Source organism: Apis florea, unplaced genomic scaffold, assembly GCF_048593485.1.
Source record: "Apis florea isolate Af1SG1 unplaced genomic scaffold, ASM4859348v1 contig_2291_pilon, whole genome shotgun sequence".
Taxonomy (NCBI): domain Eukaryota; kingdom Metazoa; phylum Arthropoda; class Insecta; order Hymenoptera; family Apidae; genus Apis; species Apis florea.
Window position 1 is genome coordinate 1,162,950 of NW_028256553.1, and position 25,288 is coordinate 1,188,237.

At 35.0% G+C, this 25,288-nt stretch overlaps 1 protein-coding gene and 3 non-coding genes across 8 annotated transcripts in view; 1 reads left to right on the forward strand and 3 right to left on the reverse strand.

Moving 5' to 3' along the window:
- The window catches only part of Dora (zinc finger SWIM domain-containing dorado), a 75,191-nt gene that overhangs the window by 13,380 nt on the left and 36,523 nt on the right, over positions 1-25,288 (forward strand). The window contains exons 1-2 of one of the 5 annotated variants that reach the window (XM_086903356.1): positions 316-557; positions 2,878-2,918. The exons of 3 other annotated variants lie outside the window; for them this stretch is intronic. In XM_086903356.1, the coding sequence (XP_086759482.1) occupies positions 2,906-2,918 (13 nt within the window). In that variant the 5' untranslated portion in view covers positions 316-557; positions 2,878-2,905. Of the gene's footprint in view, positions 1-315; positions 558-2,877; positions 2,919-25,288 lie in introns of those variants that run through there. One more of the 5 variants, XM_086903360.1, reaches the window with a different exon arrangement.
- On the reverse strand, positions 3,780-3,850 carry TRNAG-GCC (transfer RNA glycine (anticodon GCC)). Its single transcript has one exon. It is a non-coding gene; the product is annotated as a tRNA-Gly (tRNA).
- Positions 5,606-5,676, reverse strand: TRNAG-GCC (transfer RNA glycine (anticodon GCC)). The gene has a single exon. It is a non-coding gene; the product is annotated as a tRNA-Gly (tRNA).
- On the reverse strand, positions 5,890-5,960 carry TRNAG-GCC (transfer RNA glycine (anticodon GCC)). Its single transcript has one exon. It is a non-coding gene; the product is annotated as a tRNA-Gly (tRNA).

A 25,288-nucleotide genomic window follows, 5' to 3' on the forward strand; every position in this document is an offset into this window, starting at 1 on the left:
TTCTTTGCACTTCAAATAACAAGTTGTACCATTTTACACCGACTACAGCGCTTTTACCATGTTCATAATTTCGTATAATAGGTGTCGCTCCATTCGTCTTCTACATTTGTTTCGTTCGGACGCCAATCTTTCTTTTCCCGCGTATTCGCAGTGTGTTCAGAAGTTGCAATGAAACTTCACCTTTAGTATAACCACCGGACGTACATATATATGCACCAGGTAGAAAATTAGCGTAGAACAATGGAGCATCTCCCCTACGTAATTACTGTGCGGTTTGGCCGTTCGAAGGCGAGGGTCTCTATCCTCTCTTTTGCTCTGTTCCGTTCACCTAGTCCCTGAGACAGTGATTATCGGTATATACGTACACGCGCGTGCATATCGCTAGTTACATAGTTTTATGTGGATTTCATCGTGCACGTGTGCGTCATATAGTTATCCAGCCCTCTACCATAATTACCAGGAGGCAACAGATGCATATACTCTCATTTCTGTTGTACGCTTCGAAGTTAGCAAAAACGTTCTATGAACGTTCACGCACGTGTCACCATGAGAGTCTGGTTTGTTCTTTTCTTCATTTTTTTTTGTTTTTTTTTTTTTACACTTGATAAATAGTCGCACGCGATTCTCTTGAGGACGTTCAATTTCTTTAAGATCCTTTAAGCACATATTCAAAATTGTAGGTAAAAAAATATATATGTTGCTGCGATTTTTATCGATATTTCATAAAGATTAAGCTATTTAGAACTTTTCTTGGCAAACTTTGAAATGACAGTTATAACAGTTTAGAAAATTATAGTGGTTTTGTATAATAAAAAATTGTAATTGGATAAATATATATATATATATAAATGAATATAAATAAGTGATTAGTTTACATTATTATATGTTTTTGCTTTTATAATAATATTTTAGGTTAGTAATGATTATTGACTATATATTTTATATATATATATATATATATATATATGTATATATATATTCTATATTATTTGCTGAATCATTAGCTGTGTATATATCACTAAGATGTGTTCTGTCGATATTGATATATAAAATATTGGAATGAATTATTTTATCATATTCAAAATTTATGTTAAATTCTTCTTAACGATTTATTTATTTTAGTTTTTCGAATATTCATTCTGTAGCATTGAACATATATGATTTTTTATATTAATTTTTTAATAAGATCTATTCATTTTATTAATTTTCCAACGAGTTTAAATTGAATCAATCATTGTTGGTATTATTAATTGTATAAAGGAACAACGCATGAATAATACAACATACATTATGCACGATTTTACCGACGAAAGCGATCGCATTTTTATCGCCTGATTATATCAAGGATTTTCGTGTTCTTGCCGAGAGACAGCTCTTATTCCGCAATTTATAAATATTCCTATCAAATTCACTGTCCGAAATCGATCGACAGTGGGGTGCAAAATTGGAATATATCGCGAAATCCCGTGAGTACTTATGCACAATACCGCGATGCATTATGCACGAACTATATTAAAGCATGACGAGCGTGCCGCGCGCATTTCTAGTCTGTTTATTCAACTAGGAAGAACACCAGGGGCAGCACAGGCGAGTGTAAAAAGAAAAAAAGGATGCTCAAGGGAAACCTATTGGATAAAGAAAGTACTAGTTTATTATAAAAGTCAGAGAGCAAACACAGAAGTTTAGAAGAAATGAAAAAAGAAATTCGGCAGATGAGACAAAAAGAAAATAAGGAAATATTGAAAAGCAAAAGTGAAACGATCTACGAGAGAATAACAAAGATGGCGTTCTATCTTGATGGCAAAGCAAATAATAGTAGTGCGATGTTAGAAAAAAAGAAATGGTGAAAAGACGAGATAGAAAGAAAACAGACGGCTCTAAGTGAAGTATGCATAAAAATCGAAAAGAGAAAGAATGATGGTAGATGTAAAACGGCGGGACACGCGACCGAATGACAAATCGCTCGACGGCCAGAACTTTCGAGCTCTTTGTCTCCTGCTGGCTGGATGCGACTGAAAGCCTGGCGAAAGAGAAGGGGGTTTGAAGAAGGAAAAGAACAGAAGGCAGAACGGTTGGAAACGTGACAGGGATGAAACGATAAAAAGTAGAGGAATCTTGGTGGAATTGTGGCTTGATTTGGAATTGTATCCGGCTAGATTTGACGAGGTGACTGGATAACTTGATGAGAGGCGGAAGAGGGAAATGAATGAAAGAGAAAGAGTAATCTTCTGTCTTTCTGTTTCTTCTGTGCGAAAAATCCATTTTCAAAAATTTACTATAAGAAAGATTTCATGAACATTTTATCTTTTTTATACTCAATTATTCTTATAATCTATAGATGTTTAGTTTTAAAAAAACTTATAAGAAATTGATTTATCAAATTTATTTTTTATCAAGTTTTAAAAAAATGAAATCATTTAAAGATATTGCAGTTTTTATAAAATATACATTATTCTTTTTTATCCATTTTTAAGATTCAGATTAATATACAAACAATTTGATTCTATTAAAAAAAGAAAATTCATGTAATAATATTTCAATTGTAAATTTGACATTATTTTATAGATATAGTACTTTAAAAATTTAAAAATTATAAATTTTATAGATATACCTTAAATACAAAATTTTAAGCGATTGCGATCAAAAGTGATTTATAGTTTGTATAGTTATATAACTAATATAATTTATTATATACTCATTTGCTTGACCTATATGAATAGTTGACAACTTTGAAATTAAATACAAGCAATTAGAACTTTCGTTTTATATCTATTCTCTAATAAATAAACATTCAGATAGATTATTTCAATTTTTAAATCTAATGCTTAATGCATTATTGTAACATAAACTATATTCGTATTATTTTTTCTGTTGCAGGTGAGTGTTCTTAACGAATCGTCCAAAAATGAAACGTACAGGTAATATATAAAGAAAATAATTTTGATTCCCTTTTTTTTTATATTTATTATATTTTTATATTTTTTATATTTTTGACATAGAATTAGTTTTTAAAATTAAAGCAATTTTTTTAAAATAAAACATTTCATAAAAGTATATAAACAAAAAAAAATGCTTTTTGATATTTGAGATATTCCTAATGTATGTTTTATTTTTAATATTCATTTATTAATATAATACAAGAAATAAGAATGTTTTAGATTTATTTGCATTTTATTAATATTTAGGAAAAAAATCATGAAATCATTATTATTTGAACTTATACTTCATATTTGAATCGATTGTTAGAATTGAAGATGAAAATAATATTATGTTATCTTAAAGATAGTGATCATTTTTCTGAGAGTATATATATATCGTAATTTAAAGCGACATTATTTTGCTTTTGTATAGTAGAGTTCCTTGTTGTCCTTACGGATTCTTGTCTTACCGGTTGCAACAATCAGATAATAATTCTACTTCGAGATTTTGCTTCATCCCACGTTCTCCTTCTTTTCTCGTCCTTGTTTGCGGAGGGAGTTAAGTGATATAAGTACACGAAAAGAAAATTTATCTTCGTTTCGAACATATTAGTTATTTTCTTGAAAAAGTTAGTTAATTTTTAGATTATCAGCATTGATCTTCTAGTGGAAATATATTTGAAAAAAATATTAATTGCACATAATATATCGATTGAATAATTGAGTATGAGAAATATATATATATATATTTTTTATTGAGAAGTTTAATATTAAGAATATTCGTTAAAATATATATTTTATAATAAAATAGAAATACATGAAATATTATATTTAAAAAAAAATTATAAAAATAATTTACTTTGCATCGGCCGGGAATCGAACCCGGGCCGCCCGCGTGGCAGGCGAGCATTCTACCACTGAACCACCGATGCTCTTGAAAGTTATAGTTTCATTATTTAGTTTCCTAGTATTATTTATACTATAAAATCCAAATGTGTAATATTTTCAATTATAATTTAATATTTTAAATTTAATCATAGATTAAATATAATAATACAAAAATAATATTTAGTAAATCATTTTAAAAATGATTTTATATAAACATAATAGTTTATATGGAAATTTTTTTCGTCAAACATAACGGTAAACAATTGTAATATTTCAAATAAAAATTGCTAAGAATAAAGCATAAAGAAAGACAATAACAAATCGCTGGTCAGTTTTACCGACGACTCTGGTTCAGGGTCGGCCATTGCACTTTCGTGGTCCGAGTATAACAAAGAGGATGAGCTATAGAAACGACCATTCTCCCCTCCTGCATTAGACTTACAATTTACTATCAAGTACTAGACCAATCTTTATCGTAACAATGATTTGATTTTTGCAATAAATTGAAATAGAATTTTATAATCATATGCTTTTTTAATTTGTGAGAATTGCATCGATTTTTATTTTTTTTTTTAAATTTTATATAAAAAATAATTTAAAATTTTATCTTCAATATTTATAAGATTTAAAAAATTTTTTAAATTACATTTTGTCTTAAATATTTATCGAACATTATCGTATAATTTACTGTTGGAAGTCAATAAACTCAAGTGTAGAAAAGTATAGAACCTAGACCCTAGGGCAATCGACTTCGACATCCGGTTTGTCTCGGACCAAAGTCAATGCACCTGGCCCTGCTCGTCCAACCGATCCTTAAAGTGCATCTTTCTCTTACGCAAGTGAGACTTCAGCCATTTCGCTCTCTGTTTTTTTTTTTTCCTTCTTTTTATACCTGAGCTTACAGAAGACAAAAAGAATTTCTTCACCATCGGGAATCACCATGTAGCCATAACGGGTCCTATTTTTACCAGTGAGCTTACTATCTACCTTGAAAAAGTCGTGTATTCTCGAAAGCGTCTCTCCGGTGAAGAATCGTGCACTACTCGGCTTCGTGTGAGTGATTTTAACAGGGAAAGGTACTTCAACCGGTTAAACTGACATTTACTGGTTCTCCCCGTGTAGATGTGGCCTTGGCATCGTGTTTCTTTCGACTTGCTCTGTGTCGAGGTTATCACGATACTCAATTTCACCATGACTCTCTATCAGGATAATGACTATTATTTAAATTCGTTGATAAAATCTAGATATTTCTATAAAAGTTCCATGTTTTGTTTCAATATGAATTTGTGATATCATATTTATACTGGAATAAAACTGGAATGACTTTTTTCGAATTTTATAAAGATTCTAACATTTTCGAAAGAAATATAATTACAAGAAGGATAAAGATCTTAATAAAGAGAAGAAGACATGTATCTAAAAGATAGATAAAAGGAAGAGAGGATGAATTATAGTTTAGATGATTTTAAAATCACCACGAATGTGGTATCTCTTTGGAGTTCACGGCCATCTTCTTTCAGGGATCGATGCTCCAATGAGATTCAAGGAAAGGAGACAAACCATACTCATGGATTTTCCATTTTTTTTTTTTCTGTAAAGTTACGATTATTAGAAATTAATTAATGAAAAATGTTAAAAAAAAACATATTATTAAAAATGAAGTATCATATATTTAAATTAATGAGTGAAAAATGAAAAAACAAATAAATAATAATAATTATAAATCTATGAATGTTATAATTAGTAATTGTAGGAATAAATTATTTTTTATTTTTGATAGAATTAAAAAAAAAATTAATTGCATCGGCCGGGAATCGAACCCGGGCCGCCCGCGTGGCAGGCGAGCATTCTACCACTGAACCACCGATGCTTCGATTGAAAGAATAATTCTGAAAGTAAATGAAAGGAAGAGATCACCTACTTTCACACAATATCAGATTAATATAATAAAAGTATATTATTATTATTTTTTTCTTTTATATAATTTATTTTATACTAGAAAAAAATAGAAGACATCCTATTCTTATATTCTATAATATTTTGATAAATCATATGTAAAAAAAAAAAAAAAAAAAGTTACATTTGCATCGGCCGGGAATCGAACCCGGGCCGCCCGCGTGGCAGGCGAGCATTCTACCACTGAACCACCGATGCTGTTAGGATATGGGCTCCTTGAAGGAAATTTGTCCAATTATTTACGTAGGATTATAATGTCTTATTTTATTTATTTTTACATCTTTTGATTTATATTTATCTTATTTTATTCAATTTTTCATAAATTCATTATTAATTTATTAATAACGATAGATGAAATTAACTCAATATTAATTTTTTCATTTAATTTTATAGTTTAATGTATTATGATATCATTTTACTATATATATATTGCGACATTAATTAAAATTAAGTTGATCCCAATTGATTTAGGAACTAATTTTCAATTCAATAAATAAAAATAGATAAAATCATAAATACTTTTTAACACCAGTACAAATCTTCAAAATCTATTCATCTAATTCTACCTTCTACACGATTCTAATTATCTTTTTTTTTCATTCTGCTTCGTTTATTCTCAATTTTTTTCTCTCTATGATTACCACACAATTCGGACGTAGTTATTTTTCTTTTCTACGAATGCATCGACACGGTGGCTGTTCCTGCTGGGCGAATGCCATGTACACATGCAACCACGATAAAAGAATAAAAGTTTGTTAACCTCTTTGTATCGCGCAGAATCGTTAAAAACAGCGACGATGCACGAATGCGTTTCTGTTTTTCGAGGACTTTTTTCTTTCGTCGAACAGTATCACCAATGATAGTCAACTCTTCGCTAATAAATAAAGATCTTTTCATTTTGTTTTTCCCAGTTGTTTTTTTTTTATTTTATGATGAGTTCCTGAAATTCTGACTTCCCTCCACGAGATCGAAATCGTTTGGAATTGGATCTTCGAATATGAAAGTCATTTATCGATTGTTCAACTATGCTTTTCGATTCCTTTGTTTCATTTCGCTCGAAAATTTAATATCGCCTGAGTGAAACCTACCCTATGGATAATTTCCATTCTGGTAAAATTATTCTCGATTCGATTCTCATTCCACGGGGATTGGCATAATTGTCGGGTCATCGAACAACGAAGAGGCTCGATTAAGTCTTCTTGTAATCCGATACAAAATTCATCGAATTTTCCATTGATGATGCATGCTGCTCTATCACTCGTGTTATCGGCACATTTAAATATTCATGAATTATTTGAAATTATTTAAATCGATTAATCAGAGGGATTAATTTGTTTCTTTCGAGTTGAAATTTAACAATTTCGATCTCTTTATTTTCCGATCTCTGTGACGTTTCGATTCAATTCTTAAGGTCTCGTATTATTCGATTTTTATGTGAATTTTATCGAATTTTAAGATTATATAAAATTTTAATCGAAACACATTGTGGGAACAATATTATAGTCGATACATCGATAATTCAAACGTAATTTATTAGAAATCGAGAATTGGAAAAATAATACGTTTTATCCTTTTAAATGAACGTCGATCTTCTCAATATCTTTTTGCTTCGTTCCAATTATACTATTATGATTATTTTTTACGGAGGTGATTTTGATGGGAAGATTCGATAACTGATTTCATACATACTGTGGTGTTAGAAAATAATTGAATCGTATGCTGGTGGCTCGTGTATATCATACACGTGCATGCTCGCGCAGAGAACGAACAGCTCTCGTTTCTAAGATTGAAAAAACGACGTGAGATTCGAATCGCAGGTCGAACGGTAATCCGCCGGCTAATGGAATCAATTAAACACGATCCTCCTGCTTCAGCCCGTTCCAATTTCTTGCATCGACGAGAAATATATTCCTCTTTTAAATCAGATCGGTGGAATTCCTATCGATGCCTTCGAATTTCCTTTTTTCCCCGAGATTGTCGAAAAATAATTAATAATGAAACAAATAATGAACGATTAATTTGTAAAAATTGGAAAGCACGCTTAGTATGCAAATTTGGCGAAAAAAAAAAAGAAAAAAGAAAAGAAAAACGAAGATCTGGTGAAAAAAAATCGCGTGCTTCAAAATTTCAGAAATTAAAATAAATACTGAATGGTTCGATGATATATCATGGCTATTTGTTTTTATCCAAATTTGTTTTTTGGTGTATTATTGAGGAGAATGGCCTACATTTCGGCCATAATGAACGACTATTTTCGAGTGGGGGTGGACAGGTGGAATTGGAGCTCGAGCCGGCTCTTCTCTTATAAATAAAACCAATTACTCGATGGCAATTCATCAAGAGGATCCGTTGACAGGGCGGAGTTAATATCGGCGAGATGACGTTCCAAGATTAATATCAGCTCACGTGTTTTCGTCCCGTGGGTACTAAACTTCTCGAAATACTGTCGAAACAGAGAAAGAAATGCTTTTTCGCGGATCTATCATCCGTTCTCTTTCTCTTTCTCCTTTTTCTTCTATATTCTCTTCTACTCTGTTCCATCGTGAATTTGCTGTTTTCTCGTGGAAACAACGTATAGGTATTATCGAAGATAAATACCGACAATGTCTTCCTATACCTGTTTTCGCCATTGATCCATCGTTATTGATTTAAGTTTTGAAATCGTGCAACATCTTTTCCTTCGATTTTTCTACGATCACAATTTTTTCAAATCTAGGTCTCACGACGTTTAACAGGATTTTAAATCCATTCTTCCCGTACGAATCTTCATCGTACGAATTATCACATGAAAATTCTTCTCTATTTTGTCATTTTGTTTAATATTTAAAAATTGTTTAAATAACACGGTTTTGTTCGTGAATCAGAACGAAGGGGAAAAGTAAATTCTCAGGGAGAATAGCGACCAGTAATTTCCCTCCTGAAGGCGTGTAAGCCGCTGTTGGTAACAATTGCCCGTTGTATGCCTATGAATAAATGATTCCCCAACGTTCGTACGCGAAAAGTTTAGATCGATGGTGATGCAGGTGCGATGATTCTCACGGCATCGAGAATCGTCGCCAGCCACGTCCTCTCCAGTCTTTTTTTCACCGTGACGTCGGGAAAATAGCGAAAAAGTACGTGGCCACGATAATAAACAACCTGCCGTTCCTTCTTCTTCGATCCCGTTTTCCCGAGTTTTCACAAGTTGAAACGTTCTATTTCGTCGTCTCCTTCCATTTTCTTGGGAATTTCTTTTTCATTTCATTACGTCGTTTCGTAATTGAGAAATTAGAAGAGCCGAAAAGCGGAATAAAATAGTTATTCCTTTATATTATTTTATGAAGAATTTTTAAAGATAGAAATGATAAATAGTTGGATTAGAATGTCGAAGAATTAGTGTAGAAATACATAGATAATTAATTGATGAGACAATGTTTTAAAGAAACTCTTTCAAAGAGAATTTAATTGATCACTGTAGAATCATCCAAATTACATAAACATATAGATATATTCCATACATATGAACGACAACGTCATTTTTTCACTAAAAAAAAAAAAAAAAGCACGTAGGATAAAAAACGAGAATCATTGCGTGTATAATAATGAGTTAATCGTAGTTAAAAAAAAAAAGAAGTTTAGTAAAAAAAATGTACAAGTTTCTACAAGTTATATTGCACACTTGTAGAAACGCGGAGGAAGCTTATCTACGCGCATATTAATCTTAGATAGCTTTAAACTGTGTCAAATATGTAAACTTGCACTGCTACTTCGAATTTGGTTCACGTGGATTGACGTCATTCAGCCGTCAGTTACGAAGTAGCGTTTTCGATTAAAAGTGACTGTTCTTAGTTCTAATAGAGGTTAAAAAGCCTTTGCTACTACTTCGCCTACGAGGAACGATCCCATTTCGCAACTGCATTTTGCGTACTTGAGGGCGTGCCCACCGATTTCCGGTAAAAACCACCGATTCCCTGTTTACGACCTCCATGCTCTCTGGATCGTTTAATTACAACGGCGATTTAGATCGACGGAAAACTAAATTGGCCGCTGTTACTCGGGAAACATCGGCCAGAAGAGAATTTATAACACGAGGTTCGCGTAAAAAAAAAAAAACCTATCTTTAATACCGAACGATCCTGATCTCTTCTTCTTTTTTTTTTTTTTTTGCTCGACTTGTTTACCAACGATTTTGCTCTATGAATCATTGATTGATTTTTCATTAGTTGCTGGCCTCTGTTCCTTAAACTCGTTTCAAAAGAGAAATTAAGAAAAAATTCCAAAAATGTCTTCCGAGTGAAATTTATTTATTTAAACAAGCGATATTTTTTAAGGATATCGATAATTCAAGAATTACTCATTCTGAAAAAAAGAAATTCTTTTTAAGGAAAAAGACGAGAGAAATATCGTTTACATCGGATTAGCGGAAATCCGCCAAAATGGCGGCCATTTTGAAAGGGCCATCGATCGGCCGCTTAACCTGTTGAAACACAGAGAACGGGTTAACATCGACTGGATGGCGCCATTGTTTGGTGCACTTTCGCGCATAGAATCGAACGTTGCTGGTTCAGAATTCTCGTCTATACAGGAAGATCCGCTCCGACCTACGGCAATAACAATGGTGACGACCGAGGCGTGAATCGGCCACGCTCGACAAGATAACAACGAGGACGACAGGTGGCTTTCCGCCTCGTGGATATCAACCCGTTCTCCTCGTAAATTTGAACAGAACGTCCCTTTATTACCGTTGGAACCACCATTGACGAACGAAACGAAGCGCCGTTATAACGGCGATATAAGGCGAGCCGTGATAGCGGGATATAAAGGTTTCGTGGATTAGAAAGTGGAGATTAGGTCTGGGTCATTCTCGATCACTTTGGCCTAGGTCGATGTTATCGTCCCTGGGTGAAAAGTGGGCCAAGTGTGGCTTTAACTCGAGATATAAATGGCTCTTCGTTCCCGAGATATCTAGTATTTCCTGGGAAATAACAGGATTCCAAGAGGAATATTACGATGCTCGTGCGCGACATCGTTTTTAAAACATTGTCTCAACTTTTCTTCGAATTGTTTGTGTAAATTATTCAAGTCTTATTATCTAAATTATTCAATCTCGCTTCACAAATTTATGTTCGTGCTAAATCATTGCTTCAAAAATGCTTGAAGCAAATTAATGTCATTATCAATCGTGCCCGAGGAAAATAATAAATTAGAGAATTGATTATTTATTGATTTGATTTCCTGAAATATTTTTAAGAATATATATACATATAAAAATTGTATATCGAGAAACTATTTATTTTCATCAATTCCAATTTATTCCGATTTATTTATTGTGTCATTACTTTTTGCCCAAGAAAATTTGATATCTTTTTCTATTATCAAAACATTTGCAAGTAATATTTTCCTTAATTTCTCGTTATATTGTTATTTTTTTGGCGCCTACGTCAACGTGTAAAGATTGCAGATCTCGCGGATTCTCGTGAAACAGTCTGGTTTGTTACGCGACACGCCTCCGCGAGGACTCGGTCGGTGCGAATTTACAAATTTGCATTATGTTTTTAAGCGACATTACGCCTCTGTCTTGCCGTGGACCAAGGAAAACCGGAATACCCGTGCTTAATAAATTTTAAGAGGCTGTTTGACCTGGCCTCCGCAGAGGAATAAAAATATTTTAATTATGGGGTTGTGGATAAGCGGAGGCGTTCGCTTGTTTCCACCGAGTGTTCCGCGTTGCGTTGTTTCTTGTAATTCCGCTACGAGATATTTACGACCTCGTCGTCCCTCTTGTAACTCGGAATTTTATAAATGTTGCCGGAATTTGGAAATAAAATTTGCGAACGAGTTGCGTTCATTTACGCTCATTACGAAATTCGAAGGGGAATTTTTATTTCGTACGCGTTGCATCACCATATACTTTTGAAATGAGAAATTTTTATTTCAAACGTTATCATAAAATATAAACTAAATTTTAAGTAAACATTATACAGGATATTCATCGATAAAAAATATTTGCTTTAAAAAAATATCGTTATTCTTCTCTCTTCTTCTTCTTTTTTTTTTCTCTCTCGTAACTCAATCATTCAAACGTTTTTATCCTTTCGTCGGGTCGATGAAAAAATGTGTATGATACATCTTTCATTCTGCTGCAGAATTTCTTCATAATTAATTTGCAAGATCGGAATGCCAACACTATAGCCTCAATATAATGGAACAACTTGAAAGACACACGGATTCGAATTACGAAGTATTTGTCATTGTTGAATCGTGTGCACGCCATATTGCAATCAAGCATTCTGTTGACTCTATTAGAACTCGACAGAAGGTCGATCTACCAGCATGCATTTTTACATTATTACACCGGGGTAGGGGGAGGCGTATATTTATTTAGTTGTTTCGCAAGCGACTCGATCAAGCAAGAGAGAAGAGCAGGTGTACACCGTCGTAACATTTATTTTCGAGAAAAAGAGGTCATACTCCAGGTGTTTGATCGCCGTTGACGATCGAATAATGGTGGGGAGGAGAGAAAAAGAAGAAGAAGAAGGGAAAAAAAGAAGCGAGTTGCAAAAGTATCGCGCGTATTGTCGATTTGCGCTCGTGAAAAATACAGTGTGCCAGTCTTGGTGACTCATTGGCCGACCGTCTAACTCTCAACGGGGTCAGAAGTCTCGAATCGTTGACTTCGGGCCACGGCATCCATTTATTCCGGCGTCTCGTGAATTTGTCTCTGGAATACCATAGAATCTCGACACACTATCATATCTTATTCCGATCTATCGAGAGAATAAGAGAGCAGAATATATTTCCAGATGAACGATGTAAACGACGTTATTCTCCTGACAATGATCGTTCAATAATAAAAATCGATACGATATTTTTCCTTGTTTTTCAATTCGAGTCAAAATTATAGATTATCGAGATAGTTCATTTCGAATATATATATATATATAAATATATTCCATCCGTTAAAATTTTACAGTTCGTTGAAGAACGATCCATCGTTCTAAACAATTTCTCTCCTCCTCCTTCTTCTCCTCAAACTATCATCCTCATCGTCTTTTCGATTACCAAAAGCGTTCGAATCTCCCAATGCCCCGAGATTCTTAGCAACGATAAACGTGTGCGCGGGTAATGATTGTTCGCAAAATGCGAAAGGCATGCCGAACAGATGGTGGTTGGTTTCTTCTTCACAAAGGCGGACGAATGGAGCGACGCTGTGCGAACGAGGCGAAAAAGCGACGCGCGTCTCCACGCCACCTCCCTTTCTCCTCTTCCTCCATTCGCCATGGAGATTGATATTGACACGGGACACTGGAATCTCATACATTCGGCCGAAACTCGAACGCGTATGTTTGGCGGAAAAATAAGATACGCCCTCTCCCTTTTTCAGAAGGAGGGAAAATTTCAGAGTTTGGTGGGAGGGAGGGAATAGCTCGCGAGAAATTCTGTCGTCCGTTGGAACGGATAATCGAACGAGCGTGTTCCTCCTCGGACAAACAGAAGGGACACGACACTTTCCGTACGACGACCGATGCAACTGGTTTCCTCCAATCCTCGTGAAACGAGAGTACCGTATATTTACATAGGATCGTCGAGTGTGCTCGGTTTCCAATTTTCAACGGTGGTCGTGTCGCCTTCCGTCCTCCCCCACCTCCTCCCTCCCCCTCTCTCTAGAACTGTTCATTGTTTCCTTTATATGGAGATGCCTCGGAATAGGATTCGATCGAGATGGCTTTCGCTCGGTATGGTTTCATCCTTTACTTTCGATTTTGAAAAGTATTTGCGTCGTTTAATTTATAAATAAGGGGTGAGCGAAGAAAGGTTGGAAATTTTTGGATCTTTTGGAAATTAGAAATGTTCGAATACTTCATTCATTCGTGCAAATTTTGAACTATGCAAAAATATATATAAACTATTCAAAGTATGTATTCATTTTGGAAAATGAAGCAAATCTCTATTTTTCTTCTACTCGTGCGTTCTCGCACACAAGTTGCTCGTATAAATCATTCCTTGCTCCGAGCTTTTAAATTTTCGTAGTTATCAAACTTTTTGAGAAAGATTTCAAGCCAACTTCGTTCCAATTTAATGAACGGTTAAAAGTTGGACAATAAATCGTACGTTTGAAACTCGACTTGCATTCCTCATTCTCCGTGAACTGGTTCGCTAATGCGAGATAATCGAGGGATGTCGAAGCTGGTCGAAGCAAGGACACTTTAAGCGACTCTAGGTGCTAAGGTTTGAATTACCATTTCGGGAAATCGCGGCTGCGATCGATTCATAAGTAATTCCTTGCGCCACGTAAACGGGGAATAGCGAATACAGAGTGAGAAGTTTCAAGGATTTTCCTGAATCACTCCGTTTCCGTAAGAAGCGTTTCCTTGGAATTACCAAGTGTGCTTAGGGAACCCATCGTATCGAGTCATGGAAACTTCTTTAATCGTAAAAATTCATGTGTCGCCGCCGCTTGACCTACATGCGAAGGAAAATCCAGCTTTTTTTTAATCGTACTTACCTTTGATCCTTGCATGATAATAAATAAATTTTTCATATTACGAGATCCAGTAAATTCAAATTCATTTTAAGAGGTTAGAAAAATTAAAAAATATATAAAAAAAAGTTCGATCGAATTGAAACAACACGACTTGGATATGACGAATTTCGATACTTCGATTTCAAGCTTGGTATCATTCTTCGAATCCAAGAAGCGTTTCAAATTTTGTAAGAAACGATTATAGATAAGATCCCTGAAAAGACCACCATCTACGCCACCCATATCATCATCATCGACCTACGAGAACCTAGGCTTTCGTGAGTCATGACTTACCACGAATCGCGTAAGATATTTTTAGAGGTTTGCCTCTGTCAACGTCAACACTTTCATCGTTTTATTTATTTCGCTGTAATTATCACATTTTCACGGTAATAAAAAAACCGTGCTAATTTTTTTTAAATCTCCCCTACTATATATGAAAAGTTGTAAATTATTTGAACGTCACGAAAAAAGGAAAGTGGAAAAGGAACTTGAAAAGAAGGTTGGTTGGAAAAGGTTATTGGAACATTTTACGTAGTATATTTTCCAATTTAATCGAACTGTACATGACGAGTCGTAAATTGTTTAAACATTACAAAGGGAAGTCGAAATTCGAAAAAAAAAAAAAACTTTAAAAAACGGTGGAATGGAATATATAAAAGGTGGCGGGGAACGTTCAAAGATGTCTCTTCCGGTTTACGAGCATCTTTACGGAGTCTCACGGTTCGCAGTCACGGTGATTTGGATTTCTCGTGAGTCACCCGGCTTGCTTCGTTTTCCACCAGACTCCGCGCTTCGCTTCCTGTTTCTACATTTACATTTTACGGCTTACTCGGCCCGCGAGCACGCGACTCTGAAGGAAAAGAGCATTCACGTTTTTCACGAGCGAGCGAAACGTGAGCCAGCGGTGTTTCTCGAAACGACCAGGAAAGCTTCGATTCGTTTCATCTTTGCATATGCAGAATATGAACATCGATTCGAATCTCTCCTCGAGATGGGATTTTTAGTTTTTTACTTGAATCCTAAGTTTTTTTTTTTTTTTTTTTTTATTTCAGTTATTATTTTTAGAACAAGAAATCATATATACAAGAAGAAACGTTAAATTAATTGTGCGTGGTGAATTTTTTATCGTTGTATCTTCGTTATTTCTGACATAACGTGTTATATATCATTGTTTCTTTTTAAAATCAACGCGAAAGAAAATAGTTATGACGTATTAAAGATGTATAAGTTAGATCCAAAATGGCGGATCGTTGTACTCGGCGAGATGTAACGAGGAAAGAGAAAGAGCAGGGCGAATGACCCACGGTTATTTAACGAATTTATTGAAGGGTGAAGAATCGAGAATCGCTTAACAAAACGTAATATCTCCGTGAAAACGGAGAATTTTAGATTGTGTGCATAAATATTGTACACAGTTGCACGGTGTTTCCTTTCGAACCGGTTAAATAAAAGTGGCGATAAAATTTTTTGTTCATATTTTACAAACCGTAAGAGAGGGTTCGGTTGAGAAAAAACTTCGTTTCTCTACTTTTAAATTGTAATCAATGCGTATCAATTTCTGCATAACTTTTGAGCTTAACAACGTGTAAATACTTCTTTTCCAAATGCATTCTTCCTCGAGAAAGGATAAAACAAGTTTTTGATGATAAACTGTTGTAAAAATAACGAAATATCTACGCCATGCTTCAAATCAATTTACTCTTCTCGAGATTAAACGCAATTCTGCCCCGTCTTTTGTTCTCAAACGTCTCTTAAATTCTTCTATCTTCTATAAAATTATCCAAAAGGATGATATTAAAAATAGCGCGTTTAATTATCGGATATTGAATTGGAAGCGCTTCCAGCACCGATCTTCGCATTTCCTCGTTCGCCACCCGCTCTTTCTTTTTTGGCTCCTGACACTGCCCATTATCTTTGTTTCTCCATCTTGACGTATCAGCGTAATTTGACAAGGGAAGGGCGGTGTACGCGGCCAAATATGAAAGCGGCCGCGAGATGGAAGAAGGTGGAGGGTGAGAGAGGAAATGGCCCATTCGACAGAACTCAAAAGGAATTCGATTGTGTCCGAACAATGCGTTCCATTCCGTTGGAACGGTTGCTATCTGGATACGCGTGAAACCGAGAAACTCTGCCTCCATTGTTCTCCAACTCTGATGGTGACAAATAACGCGAGGCTAAAAAAGTTTCTTCTTCCTCTTCTTCTTCTTCTTAACTCTTTCTCTCTTTTCTTCCTCTATTTTCGAAAATTCAGTGGCGATCGAAGGTAATCGAGTTTCCTTCGAGGCGAGCAGAATTTAACCGCACGTGGATTTTATGCTCGACGGAGAGAGAGAGAAAGTTTCTTGGTGTTTTTCTCTTTTTCTTTTTTTTTTACGAGTTCCGTGATCACCGAGCAGCAAACGGAAATGGAAAGTTCTGGTGTTAAACGAAGTATCGATAGAGGATTGGAGGAATTAACGAACGTTTTCTTCTTCAAATATCAAGGTTATTGATCTTAATTTTATGGGATCGAGAAAAGAGGGAAATATATGATAAATCAAAATCTTTAAATAGATATATTGAAATTACAAAATAATTTTCATCGTGTAAAAGTGTATTCTTGGACGCGTTATCGCGTTTTCGTCGATTTGTTCGAACGAAATTCTCGGTAAATTTGACCGAGCTTTGACAGAAGGCGAAGGAAACGAACCGAATCCTTCTCAATCGGATCGAAGCTCGTTGAACGATGTCCCGATCTCTCCTTCTTTTCTTGCTCCTCGTTTTTCGATCCAAAACTCGAAATTCATCGCTCGATTCCCCTTGCGATTCAACGTTTCTCTTTCTTCAGACGACGTTCCATCAATTTTTGCAAATTCATGCAAAGTAAATAAGAGAAACGAATCTTTCCGATGATTATTGACCGTTTACGTAATTTATGAAATAAATGAAAATAATTTTCATCTTTTTTCGGACAAATAGAATGATATCTTAAAATCTTTCTTCAATTATAATTTCTTTAAAAAATCATCATAAATCGCAGCTCTAATTACATCGAAGTGAAAGAATTATGAATTTATTTTTATGAAGCAACTGAAATTGAAATTATGAAATCGTTGTATATCTTTTAGCTTTATGACGATAGATAAGAAGGATTCTTTTTATCGCGATCCCTTCAATTATTCGTTTACTTTAGTTTCTCCACATGTATTGTCTCACAAATAGAAATTCATTCAACTAAGTAGCACTTATATTTCCTACTCGAGCACACTCGGCCATCTTTTTAATCCAAATTGGATTAACAATTTTTTATTTATCCAATTCCATCCAAACATTATTTCACAATCCTTTCCTCTCGCGATTTAATCATTTTTCAAATTTTCAAACGCATATTATATACTGTTAAGAGAAGTATACCATGTGCACAAATTTAATTTTAATAGTAAAATTGTTAATTAAGTCTAATAAGGAGGGGGATAACAGGCCAGGCTAAATATACCATGTACGTATAGATCGTGGACCGCCATGAGGCCTTTATGGCTCGCGAAGTTAATAAGGTCGTGCAATATCAGAGGCAAGTCACCTAACGATCTCGTGGTACTGCCCTCTGCGGATGTAGTGTTGCTCTGAATCCCGCGAAATGTGCATAAAATTGTCATGTTCGAATCATTTCTATCGAATCATCGAACATTTAAGTTAAAAATTTTTGTTTCGAATATTTATGGAATAATTTTTTTTTTTTTTTTAATAAACATTGTTCTCAAAAGCAATATAGAAATTTGGAAGAGTTTAGAAATTATATCGATCGATTTTCTTATTAGTAATCCATAAATCTTGTTTTCAATGAAGGTATAATAAATTATATTAGTCAGATTTAATTAATGTTTAATTCTTCTTCCTTTTTGTTTTGAAATATATAATTTTCAGAATTGTCTTAAACTTCCGCCTGAATTTCGCTCGAATTTATCCTTCCAGTTAGGCAATCGCGAAATGTTTTCGCGGAAGTAGTCCAGCTGAAATCCAGCGAAGAATATGCAAAGTGATAACAATCCACTCAGCTTTTAATAATGGCGATACTTGAATTCGAGATTTATTTCGCTCGAGAGAAAATCCTCTTCCTTGACATCCAAGTAATTTCAAACTAAATTCACCGATCACGACTCGAGGTGTGAACCAAATTTACCTTTGTCGGAATATTTTTTCCCTTTTTTCAGATTCATTTCGGAATTTTGATTGAAATTTTACGATCATTTATGATTGTTGAACAGAAATCAGAAAGGTATCCTTATCGAAGATCATATCGTTACGATCTTCCCTTTCCAAGAAAAAATATTCAAAACCATCTTTATCATCTCGCTTCAGCATCCAGGAGCAACGATCTGTCTCAACCATTCTCAAGAAACGTCCATTTCTTTTGTCTTTCACGTACGCACGACATAAAAATACAAAATCATCATCAATACAAAGAAAAAAAAAAAAAACGTACATTTTCCATCCACGCTTGGCACAATCTCTCCAAGGCAAAATTATTCACCCTTGCACGATCCACCTTCGCGCCACCTTCCAACCATTCTTCCCTCCCCCCCCCTCTCCCCTCCCTCCTCTCTTCTTCCGCCATTCCGCCATTCTCGAGTATCCGAAATCGTCTTCAAATAATTAGAGAGAGAGAGAGAAAGTGGAGGGGAAAAGAGCGAGAGCCGGGCAAAAAGTCGTAAGGAGCGGGACAAAGAGCGGGGAAGAGGGTTGGGTGGCATGGCGCGAGGCAGGGCGAGGAGGTGGGAACGCGGTTGGGTCGGTAAAAGGGAAAAAGTGGGGGTGGTGGCGGCGCGCGGGAGGGTGAAAAGCACAGGCCGCTTACTCGTATTGAGATGTATCCCTGTATCTGTATCCCTATAGAGGAGGCCCCGCGTCGCCATGGCGACCGTATCGATCCCTCCACGGCCGCAGAGATATGTACGAAAACGATTCACAGTTAGCGAATTCTATCCCAGGGGCGTTAATGCGAGTAGGCTGCCACGAACGACACCATCGTGTGCCGTTTGTTCCTTCGATCGCACGATGATCTCGCCTCCCTTGCGTGGCGAAATCCGCAAGGTGCAAGGTATTTGCCAAGGTATTGGGATAAGTTGGCCCTTGCTCGCCTTTGTTCGCTAGCGACACGGATGGGGGATGGAGATAGCCGGCTGTTTCGTTATATGCCGTTGCTGCTCCCCATGTAATAAGTTTTTCTCCCCTTTGTTCGTGGAAACTTGGAGAAATTACTTGTTGTTCGATTGATACATATTGATAATTATCATGAATACACCGATTTGATAGAAATTTGTTGTTATAGGAGTTAAAAATTTTATCTTCTCCTCGATTATTCGACATCGATTGAAAATTGTGACTTTAGTATCTCTTAATAAGACGCAATAGAAAAAAGAATATATATATATATATATATATATGTATTTATTTTGTATGAATCAAGTTTTCTTAAAAATATCGTCACGACGATAAGAAGATTTATACGGATTGATATCGAAAAACTTATTTAAAGGGATATTTCGCGTTTTAATTTTGGGAAATAGCGAATGAATAGAACGAGCAACGTACCGAAGAACGAGAACGGATTGATTCTCATGGGAGTTCGGGGGAGGGGGGGAGGGAAGGAGGGTTGGTTTTCCCAATGGGCTTTTGCTCGAGCGCGACCATAGAAAGTCGGAGGAGGGTGAAACGGAGGTGAAGTCAAATGCACCGGCATTTTGACGTTTCGCCTCTTTCTTTTTTCCCCGATGCAAGAACAACCTCGTAATTATACAAATGGACTGGCGAATTAATTTTCCCGACTAATCGTCTTTACGTAGACGGAATACTTTATCGTTCGATTATGGGCGAGCCATTAACTAAATTGTTTCCAGTTTAGATAGAATACCTTCCTATCTGATATCTTCAACTAAGTAAAGTTCCCCACTATCTGTGAAATATTCCTTTGTCATTTAATTTAAAGATTTTCGATTTTCGATTACTAACGAAAATGTTTCCTCGTTTGATCAATTTTAAGATTTAAAAACGGAACAAATGATCATTTGTTCGATACTTTTAAATAACGAAAAAGATTAGTTAATGGAGATATTATAATTTTCGAGCTCTTTCGTTTACCAATTTTCTCAGAGTTCAGCTTTTATTTCGATGTTATTTCCTTTGCACTCGTTCGACTCGAAAGCGGAGGAAACTTCCGGTTTTCCTCGCTGGTTTTCGAAAGTTAAACCAATGGTGTGCTCGTGCAATCTCTTCTCTCTCTACGGACCACCCTTTTTCCATCCCTTTTCTTTCGCGGTTTGCTCCTATTTCGAACGGAACGGATCCCTCTGTTTCCTTAAACTTTCTCCCCCCCCCATCATTTTCCTAATCACTCGCCTTCTCATTCGCCAATATTCACTCGAATATTTATTAATTACTTGCCATTACTTCGTTACATCGTTGAATATTATGTTCATGCATATCATCGATTTCACGAAAAATCACCGTAGTTTGTGGAAAATTAACCAATTATATAACTTACACATTCAAAAATGATATTAAAATAATTGAAGATAAAAAGTGAAATGATTCTCAATGCAAAAATATTTTTGCATGCATATTTTTATTACGTGTAGGAATAATTGATGGAAGAAATCTGATACAGGTTGTTTTGAATATTTTTACATACTGGGTGTATTAATTAACTTTTCTTGCATCTATGATCCTTGTAAATGCATGAATTATTCGCACACCATCGATCCCTAACTCGGCCCCTTATAAAATTAAAATACTTATCCAACGATTAACCTACTTTCCATCATCGAGCCTATTTTAATTTAACCACAAAATTGCAGGGAAATCTGACCGTGGTTGTTTAACCGTTCCATAATAACCGACATAAAGTGTATAATTGTAAGCTAGAGCGGTGGTTTGGTTCAACGGTTCGAATTATAGTCTTTCCAGGCTCATTTCCCTGGCATCGCCGCGACAAATCTAGTTCATAGTTCGTTTCATGCTCGACAACACACGATCGAGCCCTTGGTTGCGAAGGGCATGCAACCTCTACAACAGTGTCTCTCAACATCCATCCCCCTTTTCCCTCATAATTACATAAAAATTTATTTTTAACGGGACAAAGATAAATTAAAATATAATATTTTATTTTTAAAGCATGCACGAGAATATTACTTAAACAAGTATCAAAAGTTCGTCCTGGAAAATATAAAATATCGAATTTCTAATATTTTTACAATGATAGATCGTGCAACATGTAATTTATTACATTTCCACGTAGCTGATGATTATCGAAACGTTAAATGAAACATCAATATTGAATCTTTGATACTTTTCTCAAATTGATAAATCTCAATTTGTTTTATCGTAAATTCAATATGTATAATTATATTAAAATAAAGGTTCTGAAAAATCTTATAAAATGTTACAAAATGTATTTCGTGTAAATAATCGAGCGATAATCGAATGAAAAGAAAATCGTAGCAACCCCCTTAAAAAAATTTCGTTTCGTTGCCAACCCACTGGTTGGGAAACACTGGTCTATAAAATAGACGTTCGTTCACGAGGGTTATATTTATACCGCTTGGAAAACATAAGCGTTCTTATACACGCGAGCTGTGCCCCGTTCGAGATATTTCTCTTACGTTCACTCTTCGTCTTTGGGAAAGGGGTAAGGTGTGCGGCTTCGTAAAATTAAGATCCACCTCGTGGATAAGCTGTTGATCGATCACGTGGATCGTTTTGAACAGATATATATATGTATCGGAATGATCGTTTAAAAAATTAAAAATAATGGTGTTGAAAATATGCGACAATTTGTGTTAATTGTGCAAATTGTATTCACGAGGGTGTATTAATTTCCACGATGCACATGGGCTTTTAAATTAAAGACGATCAGTTTAAAATATAGCAAGCATGGAATAAAAAAAATTAAATCAAAATGACCGATTTTCGAATTTTATTTCAATATATTCAACCTCGATATTGCGTGTAACATATAAAATGATGATATTAATAAATTTATAAATTCCCCCGTATTATATAATGAATTATATAAAAAAAAAAATCGTATTATACACGATTTGTATTATGTATTAGAAGTTTCATCGTTGCAGACCATTAAAAATGGAAAAAAGATGTAGAATAATATTTTTCGAAATTTGTCTGGAAGAAAAATTATATCATTCCCTGTCAAAGGAGAGTTTAAGAAGTTAAATGCCACTCAATTCTCACGAACAGTGGAATCACTACAAATGCACCCTCTATTTCCTTTCTGTGAAACGTATTCTCCCAAGGAATCGATTCGTAAATAAGGGTCAAGGAACAAAGGAGGAGCCGTGGCGTTTGTTTCGTCTACGGCCATAATCGAGCGTTTCGCACCTGGGGCACCGAAGCGGCCTTGGAGTTTCTACACCAGCTGAGCGCGATCAGCTGTCGCACCTATAAGCTCTTATAATATCGTTCCATTGATTCTTGCCGGCTAACGGATCTCTTATCACGATCCCTTTTCTATTTATCAATTATTCATTTAGATAAGCGCATCAATTTTTTAAAAAATAGAAAAAATTATGAAACGAGAAATCAAGATCTTTTTCGAAGAGCAAATTTATGGATACGTTTTTTTATAGGATTAGAGAATTATACCGATGATATCGTTATAAATTTATCGTTATCGATTATCGTTTTGGAAAACAGATGTTTGTGCTCGATACATTATCCTTGTTGCAATCAGTCAACTGTTGGAAAATCAAAAAAAAAAAAATTTGTTAATGAGAAATACGATAATTTCGTTCAACTTTTTTTTTCTTACTAGAATTCTTTTTATGACTTTATACTCGTTTAATCTGCCGCAATTTCTTGCAATCCTGTTTTTTATTATATTCATTTTCTCTGATGCTTTTTACTCTCTTTTCGTTCCTATATACGTATAACTTGCTTTCTTCGGAACCCATATTATATTTCTTGTTTTATTTTATTGCTGTACTTTTTTTTTTTTTTTCTTTTTTTGAACGTTGCTCTCGTATCATTGAAAGGTTTCTTTCTTGGAACTTTTACTCTATTATTGCAACTTCTTTTCCGAAAAATTTCTGCAATACTTTTCCTCGAAACTTGTCTCGTTCTTTTCTTCCTTTTTTTGCAATTTTCTTTTTCAGAAATTTCAATGCTGCTTTTCTTATTGCAGCAACTTCTTGTTCCCGAAACTATCCTTCAACGTTACATTTCTTCATATTTTCTCGCTAATAAAATGCAGATTCTTATGCAAGATTAAATTTTTATGAACATGACTAAAGAAGTGGAGTTTAAATAGAAACTTGCATTATTCCTCGAATACTATAATGCATACTCGTAAAAATACTTTGAATATTTTTGCATGTCGTGCATTCTCGAGATACATTTCATTTCAATTCTTGCATAAATGCATAAACGTCCGGTTATTTAATTATCGTTACCGAAAAAGAAAAAAAAAATTCCTCTTCGAATTTCTCATATCTTTTCTCGAACACCATAAAAAAAAAAAAAAAAAAAAGAAAACACTTTGTTTCCCATTTCTCATTCCTATCCCTCGTATCTCTCCATCTCTTTAAACCGATCTCTCTAACCGTTCTTCTTACTGGCCACTGGTCTTTTCTCGGTAAACCGAGTTCCATCTGTTATTCAGATACAGATAAAGGAGGATCCTAGGAGGATCCTGTAGCAAGGGAGATAATGATCTTGTTTGATGCGACCACAGGGCCTGGTCTGCCTACTCTCTCGCGTGGTCAAAATACGGATAGCTTCTCTCTCCGGCCATACTTATACTGTGTACACGTAGTACGAGGATTATGAACCACTTCCTGCTCCGTTTTAACCACTTAATGCACCCGTGACGTTGGATACGGTCACGCTTCATCGTTAGATTTCTGCACGCCTGTGTGACAATCGAGTATATGGTTATAGCTGATATCTCACTCGATCCATCGATCATTTATCTCGTAAACAGATGTGAACGATTGATATTTGAATTTTTGAAATGCGACTGAAATGAAATTAAAATAGGAATTATCCGTTGATTAATGCGAGGATAATAACGTAGGATAATATATTTCTCCTCTATAACTTTTTGCGAGATAGAACATTATGAATCATTTTTTAATTAATTATTCTTTACTTCCACCTTATCTTGTTGCCTGCCTATTTTCCAAAACAATTATCTTTCCACTTCTACGCAAATTTGAATTCATTTCACGCGGAACGATCGATGATAGTCGTTATAAGGATTTCGTAGCTTTTGAAAAGAGCTAAGATAAAAATTAAACGCACATCTCTCAAGTTGCTCTCCCGAGCAACTTTTTATCGCTTCCTCCGCACCTGGATGTGTCCCTTTCTTACGATATTTTTTTTTTTTTTTTTTTTTTTACTTTTCCCCGACAGTTAAATGGCACAATGCAACGGAAGAAAAACGAGCTGATAAGTCGAAGGAAACGATCCACCGAGATTACATCGGTCAGCCCCCCGACAACTGCGGTTGCGGCTTTAACCGAATCGCAGGGTCGTCCGTCTCTATATTCGCGAAAATACTTGGTCTCAGCTTGTACAACAGACCATTGTCCAGGAATCTTGGTCGCGAACAAACTCGAATTGGAGTAGCCTTAAACAACATTCCTCTTTGCCATTTCCATTTCTCGTCTACGATTATTTACGATTAATTTCGATTTTTTAATCTATTGGTGCGCGAAAAATAGTTATCCTATTATCCCTTAATCCTTGCTGATATGTTCGATAAATATTTCTGATCCGAGGGACAATATTGTAACTCGTGTTATTTTTTTTTTTTTTTTACTTTTCTTTCCGACATTATCTTTAGCGATGATAAGAAATAATCTTCGTAACCGCGATAATCAACGACGTAACCACCAGCTGGATAATCTTTACTTAAATAAATATATGCGTGGTCACAGGAATCGGTAGATATTTTTTTTTTTTTTTTTAAGAATTTTTATCGTAGTTTCGTAAAAAAATTTCGTAAGCAAGTAATTCAAAATAAAAG